The sequence below is a fragment of the Benincasa hispida genome, chromosome 5 (assembly GCF_027475165.1).
Source record: "Benincasa hispida cultivar pf3 chromosome 5, pf3_genome.v1.1, whole genome shotgun sequence".
In the NCBI taxonomy this organism is placed as follows: Eukaryota; Viridiplantae; Streptophyta; class Magnoliopsida; order Cucurbitales; family Cucurbitaceae; genus Benincasa; species Benincasa hispida.
Window position 1 is genome coordinate 64,748,109 of NC_143482.1, and position 7,559 is coordinate 64,755,667.

Here is a 7,559-nt window from a genome sequence, read left to right on the forward strand (position 1 = left end):
TTGAATTCACATATCAAATGAATGTTAAGAATATTTAGACGAAAAATATGTATGTAATTGAAAAGTATGTAACATATAACAAAAAAAACCATAAAATGAAAAAAAAAATTATGAAATATTTTTCAACAAAAATTAGTGAAAAATAGAGATTTGTTCTTTGATGATCTTCCAAATTTAGAGAAAATGAATGTGAAATTGTTAAAGAAATGTGATGACATTCTATTGGCTATTACGATGATGAGGGGAATTTAATTAAAAAATTTATGACATAGTAAAAATATAGAGCAACAAGTAAGAAGAAGAAAAAGAAGATGATAATGAAATTTATGGAGAAAAAATAGCTAGAATCAAAACTTTTGATTTCGCTTTTGGTTTTTTGTTTTATTTAACATATTTCTATCAGGAATGTAATGGGTTAATTGTTGTTCGTTGCCCAAAAAAGAAAAAATTAAAAAATTAAAAAAAAATATTGTAATTCATATTTTATTCAAACAAAGATGAGTTGAATTATTGAATAAAAAGTTTCAAAATAAAAAATTTGTTGTAATCATAACAACATATTATTGAATAAAAAAAGTTTCAAAAAACTGTATTAGACAATACGAACATGTACCCTAATACAAACATATAAATTCAGACCAAATAACTTTACACTTAAACATATACACATAAGCCCCTCAAACTTTTTCAACAAATTTCATGAAGTCGATATCCCCCACTTTAAATTTCAGGTCCCTCCAATGACTGAGTGCTGACGTCATTTTGATGACATCCCTCAAAATGACGTCGTTTCGTCACTGCTATCGCCACTTTTCCACAAAGGTATATAAATCTCCCACCTTCGCTTCAGCCATTTCTGTAAAATCAAACAAAAACCAAACATTTCCCATTAATCCTTCTTCATCTTCCTCTTCTTCCTCCTCATCGAATGGATCCCAATTTTCAGTTCTCGGCTTCGTCGTCCTCGGCCGCCAAGATCGAACGACGAATCATAGAGAAAAACAGAAGAAATCAGATGAAAAACCTCTGTTCTCAGCTCAATTCCCTCCTCCCAAATCATGATTCCAAGGTCATTTCATATTCCAACTCAGAAAAAAGAAAGCTTCTGATTTGATCTCATTTCATCTCCTTTCCACATTAATAGAAAACAGAGCATCATCTGTTCTTTGTGCTCTGTTTTTCTTCAAGAAACTTTAATCTTAATTAACGAACACCCACCATTCATAATCTTAATTTATTCCATAATTTTATGCAGGATATTTCACTGCCATTGCCTGATCAGATTGATGAAGCAATTAAGTACATAAAAGAGCTGGAGAAGAAAGTGAGTTCAGCTAAAGAAAAGAAGAATCAACTACAGGGGAAAAATAAGAGCTCCATAAACATGGATTCCTCTTCTTCTTCTTCATCAGCATCTCCTCAGCTTAACATCCACCAAATGGGTAAAAGTGTAGAGATAGTTTTAAGCAGTGGATTGGATAATCAGTATCTCTTCTGTGAAACTCTTCGCATTCTTCAAGAAGAAGGCACTGAAGTTATCAATGCAAGCTTCTCTGTTTCTGGGAACTCTGTTTTTCACACCATCCATGCACAAGTAATCTTGATTCTCCTCCGTTCAATTCAAAGGCTTAATCTTAAACATAAAAAAATAATAATAATAATTAACATTACAGGAGATTGAATACGAGCACAGTATCCCGAACACAAGACAATGATACTGTGCTCGTAAATGTTAATATATTTATTTGTATTTCGTAACGAGTTTTTCGTGTTTTGAACATACAGCTCGGGGATTCGATGGTGGAATTCGGAGTGACGAAAGCAACGGAAAGATTGAAGAGATTGGTTTATGGATCGAACAGTGACGTCGAAGTGCAAAAAGAGAAGCAATGGTGGGATGAATTTCCATGTGAGAATTGGGATTTATAAGTAAGCAGCTAAATGGAAGTGTTCTAAATAAGTTTTAACATACATACAAGGAAGGAAAAAACAAAAGTACTAAAATGAAAATAAAAGAAAAAGTATTTGTCCTTACAGTGTGTTGGTTCCAAATGTTGTGGAACTTTACAACAAAGCAAATTCTCTGGTTTAAAATAAAAGAGTCAAATCTGCAGTGTATTTTTTTTCTTTAGTTTATTTTGGTTACTGAATTTTCAAAATATTTATTTTAATCTTTGTGTTTTTTAATTTTTGTTCATTTTTATTCTTGCATTGTGATTCTTGTAATTTCAAAAAATGTCAATTTTAAGAAAATGAAGAGTTTTTTAAAAGAGAAAAAAAATTGTCACTTTTTTAAAACACAAGGACTAAAAACAATTAACCGAAGTTAAAAAAACAAGACCCAAAATGAACATTATGAAAATGTTAGAGATTAAATTCTTCGTATTATTTCATGTTTGGTGTAAAAAGAGAAAGAAAGAAAGATGTATAATATGGTATGAGAATGTGGATACTTTTATATTTTCATTTATGATTATAGTACTTACTACTTATGGAAACATGCTAAAATTATCTAATGTACTTCTCAATAATTAGATGTCAAAATGCTTCAATAATTACTTTTTCTTCTTATTATTCTTCTATGCTTTCAAAATTATTGAAAACATACAAAGGTTTATTAAAGTGAAATTTGTAATTTTGTAACCCAATAATAACTGGTGTGTGTAATAGTAAACAGTATTAATATTAGTTAAAGGGTAAAAAAAAAAGTACGTTATATGATTTAGGGCGTGTTTGAAATGCATTTCTAGGTGTTCAATTTAAAAAGTAAGTCATTTTGAAAAAATTTGGAGTGTTTGACAACCACTCAATATATCTTTTGAAGTATATTTTCAATAGTTTTCATCAAAAGTATTTAAATAAAGATGAAATTTTATTAAAAATACTTTTTTCTCAAATTAATTCAAATAGACCTTTAAATTAGATGGGAAGCTTGGAGAAAGGTATAAACAAGTAAAATAGAAATAGCATAAAACTTTAATAAAGGGAACTATTTATACTGAAGTTACCACTTACAAGCAAAAATAGGTTCTTGAATTCAAAAAAAGAAAAGACAAAGGGGGAAAAAAAGCTTGCCAATTCCAAACTAGCTTAATGGATAACACTGATTTAATTAGATCTTAAAAGGTGTTAGTACTTCCCTATGATAATCATTTCTTTTCTATTTTTATATTTTTTAAAAGTGAACTTACAAACACTATTTTTCTTATAAGTCTTTTTACTTTATTATCTATTTTTTAAAAAACTAGAATAATTCTTTAAATATAAAAAGCGGTTTTTAGAAATAGGGGTTTGTTTTTTAAATTTGACTTATAATGCAATTTTTTCCCCTGAAGATGCAAAAACTTACCTAAAGTTTGAAAGAAACAATCCTAATTAAAAATAAATAAATAAATAACAAATGAGATCTCATTTGATAATCATTTGGCTTTGACTTTTAGTTTTTGAAAATTAAGTCTATAAATACTTATTCCACCTCTAAATTTTTTGTTTTGTTATTTACGCATCAGTGATTTTAAAAACCACGAAAAAATTTGAAAACTAAAATAAATAGGTTTTAAAAGTTTGTTTTTGTTTTTGGAAGTGGGGTAAAAATTCAATTTTTGCACATAAGAAAGATGCAAGTTATTATAAAAAATTGAGAGAAATTGGATTAATTTTCAAAAACCAAAAACCTCAAGATGTATATAGTTACCCAATAGATCGTGAAAATAAAGGTCGCATTTAGTAACTATTTTCTTAGATTTTTTTTATTTTTAATTTTTAAAAATTATGGTTTTTTTTTTTTTTTATATAATTTCTTTAACACGGTTTTATCTTTTTAACTCAACAGAAGCCCAAAAACAAAAGATTTTAAAAATTATATTTTTTTAATTTTCAAAATTTTATGTGAATTTTAAAAACACTTTAAAAAGTATATAATAAAACATAGTAATGAATGGATGACAATAGTCAAAACGAGCATAGCTCAACTAACATGTAAAATGTGTTAATGATCAAGAGGTTTATGGTTGATATATATTCCATCCTCTCTTATGCTAAAAAAAAGTAGTAGATAGAAATAGTGTTTATAACTTAAGTCATGTTTACCCCTATTGAAAACTACGAATGTGAAAAGTGGGTTCCATTTGATCACCTTTATTGTGTATTTACTTGTGTTTTATACCCGTACTAACATCTAGGATCCACTTCCAAATCTGTTACCATCACCATTACTGGTGCACATTACCTTGTCCGTGTTAGTGTACTCCAAATTTCTATGCATATTACATTGTCTGGAAATTACGTCGTATCATTCCAGTTACAGTTACTATTCCAAAAGAAAAATTATAAATTTTGACATGTTTATTGTTATAGTTACCACTAAGGTTTGATCTTTAGAGATAAAGGGAACGGTAACGATCAGTAAATATGACAAATTTCATAATTGTAGGTAGAGATGATCAATCCAATTATATTTAGAATTTTGGTCCATTACGATTTAACTATTTAGAGAATTTCATTACGATTATATAAACTTTCATTATAGACGGTTAAACGTGACCTTAATTCATCGGAAAAAAAGTAATTAGATTGAAATGGTATTAATCAAAGCATTACTGTTTCATATTATTCAACCAGTCTCATAATGAAAACGTTAAATCAATTTGACCGCCGTCACTGTTTCATAATACTTTATATTTGGGGCCATCAATATAAAGTAATTTAAACTGTTTCCATTGATTGGCTTCATTGGCCCAATTGAAATAATGAATTTGACTATTGTAATTTTACTTTTTTGGGTTGACAAAAATATCCATTCCTATTTTTATATATAAAAAAATGTCTAAATGATTAGATTTTGTAATTTATGTAACTTTCAAAAAGACTGGTTAATTAGATTTGTAGAGTTGTTTTTTTATTGTAATTAGGTAAAAATGGGAGTTCTGAAATTATTTATGAAAAATGGGTGATTTTTTTCTCTTTATCTAAATGCGTCTCTTCAAGAAATGCATTCGAGAATATTTTATTCTTTTTTTTACCGCTTGAGACGCATTCATTAAAAAAATAAAAAAATTACGAATGCGTCTCTTGAAGAGATGCATTTATATGAATAATAATAATAAAAAAAAATTGAAAAGAGACACATTCAATTTCAGTAAATAATGTATCTTTTATTTTTTTATTCTTTTAACAACTCTAAAATAAACCATCTCATTACTTTTGTTTTCTTTAGTGATAATAATATTAATAATTTTTTAATAATATAAACAATAATGTTATTTTGATTAAGAAATTGCTATGATTAATTGATATACTAAATATTAATTTTAATAATATTCAATTTGTTTAATTCCAAATCATTGTTTCCTAAAATCAACCATCTCATTAATTGATACCACAAAAAATGTGTTATTTTTCTCTTCTTAATTCTAGGTCGTTACTATGTTTAATGTGTTTATTTGATGATTTTGTAGGTATTAAGCATCTTGGAGGTAGAATCAGTCATTACAAGCTATTTGGGGTTAATTTGGAGCAATTAGGAGCTAATTTGAGTAATTGGACTTCAAAGGGGCATAAATGAACGAAAATACCCCTAAACAGAGCGTTGTGCAACGTTAAAAGGCGGTAGCTACCTATTTTGGACAAGATAGGGTAGCGTTGTAATGCTGAATGTAGCGTTGCAACGTTACGAACATTATGATGAACGTGTGCACAAGACAGCGTTGTGACGCTACAACCAACCCCTATATATATGTTTCTTCCCTTTAGGTAAAAAATATCCGTCCACCTTCGGCCTCCAGTTGAATTTTCTCTCTCTTTTCTCTTCCACTTTGTATTTATCGAGTAGATACCGGATTGTAGCTTCTCATCCTCCATGGGAAGGTAAGATTTTGATTGTTTAGTTTAGGGATTCGAAGGAACTCGATGTAATTTTGTGAGATTTCAATTTGTTGATGTATACAAATTTGTCTACGTGTTTTGATCCGAATTTATATTTATGAGTTTCATGAATTTAATTGTTGATTGACACCCAATAATTTTGTTGTGTGATTCTAATGCTTTATGATTACCTTGTAATATTTGACACATATTTATAAGATAATCCCATTGGAAGCAATAGTTTAGTTAGGCAAAAAAGACTGCTCGTAGCAACCTAGAGAAAAACTACATTGATTGTTTAATTAAACGTTGGAAATTAAACACTCATCTTAGCATAATCCTTAGAACTTAATGCGATTAGTTAATTTGCATAGAGAGGATTCGTTTTCTGTGCATTTTAATTAATTATATAATTAGGACCATTGGTTGGGATTCCAATCATTTGGGCTAAACATAAACAAGAAGTTTAAATCATAAATTGGATCAATGATCTAAATTACATTGGGTAAAGATATTCCTCTAAACTAAGATATCGCGGTTAATTGTACTTCTACCTTTTACTTTCTAGCAATTTATTTCATGTACTTTCAATTATCAACCCACACCAACCCCCCATTTATCACTTTAACCAAAAACAAGCTTCGATAACTAATCTTTCACGCTTCCCTGAGGTTCGACTCTGGACTTGCGCTTGTACTACCAGTTAGTATAAGTAGTTAATTCGGTGATTTATAAATATTATTTGCATAGCCGCAGGTTTACGGGCGACAGTAAACTCGACACCGACCAAGTTGGCGTCATTGTCGGAGAAGCCAATTAGTTCTTCTTAGTTAGTTTTAGTTAAATAGTTTCTTTTCCTTTGATTTGTTTTCTTTTATGTTAGTTAAAGATGACAGGATTTCCGAATCAAACTTCGACGTCCGAGGGTCAAGTTTTTTATGACGAGGTAAGTGGTCTTCGCCGCGAGCTTATTGAGTTGACTTTCTTGGTTGGCCACTTGGTGAAAACAAGATCGCAACAAGTAAAGGTATGTGGGAGTTGCCTACTCGAGGGGCATCCCACGTAAGCATGCCGTAGTTTGCAGTGGATGCCAGCACTATGTGGATTTGCCAGGAAGGGATATTATAGTCCTGGGGACTACGAGCCTCACCATTCTTGGTGTAAGGAGTCTTTTGAACATGGATACTCAGGATGGCAATAGACATTTGGCGACCAAGATTTCACAGCACCACACCAGTCAACTCATACTCGATTTCCAGGGTCAAGTAAGTCTTTAGAGGCTTTTGGTTATAGAGTTTGCTGATAGATCTTTTAAGTTTGAGCAAGATAACCTCTATAGGTAGCAAGAGTTCGAGTGCATCCAATAGGAGAGTCTCAGAAACTAGAATTGAATGCAAAGTCCGAATGACCTTGTTGCTCAGTTTGCAACTTCAGTTGGGAGGTTGGACGGGTTGATGCCCTAAATCTCGTAGGGTCCTGAAGTTTGTAAACACTTGTATGAACAAACATCTTGTTATTTATAATATATGATATTTTATTCACATTGTCTATGAAATATTTGATATTTTAGATGCATTAACCACAAACCAATAAACTAAGATCCATGGTTATCGTTGTAATTTAAACATGTATGTGGAGACATACAAGTGGGTCGTGTTTTAAGTGATAACCTAAATAGTCTGTAGTATATGGATAAG

At 30.0% G+C, this 7,559-nt stretch overlaps 1 protein-coding gene across 1 annotated transcript; it reads left to right on the forward strand.

Moving 5' to 3' along the window:
- The first annotated feature begins 862 nt into the window (after positions 1 to 862).
- Positions 863 to 2,171, forward strand: LOC120078426 (transcription factor bHLH162-like). Its single transcript, XM_039032700.2, has 3 exons — positions 863 to 1,069; positions 1,256 to 1,594; positions 1,786 to 2,171. Exons 1-3 carry the CDS (start codon positions 929 to 931, stop codon positions 1,927 to 1,929), a joined length of 624 nt encoding a protein of 207 aa, XP_038888628.1. The 5' UTR covers positions 863 to 928; the 3' UTR covers positions 1,930 to 2,171.
- Positions 2,172 to 7,559: the final 5,388 nt, after the last annotated feature.

Coding starts and splice junctions, on each gene's coding strand:
- LOC120078426 (XM_039032700.2), top strand. CDS start 929: ATGGATCCCAATTTTCAGTTCTCGGCTTCGTCGTCCTCGGCCGCCAAG. Junction 1,070..1,255: donor TCCCAAATCATGATTCCAAG/GTCATTTCATAT, acceptor AATTTTATGCAG/GATATTTCACTGCCATTGCC. Junction 1,595..1,785: donor TTCACACCATCCATGCACAA/GTAATCTTGATT, acceptor TTGAACATACAG/CTCGGGGATTCGATGGTGGA.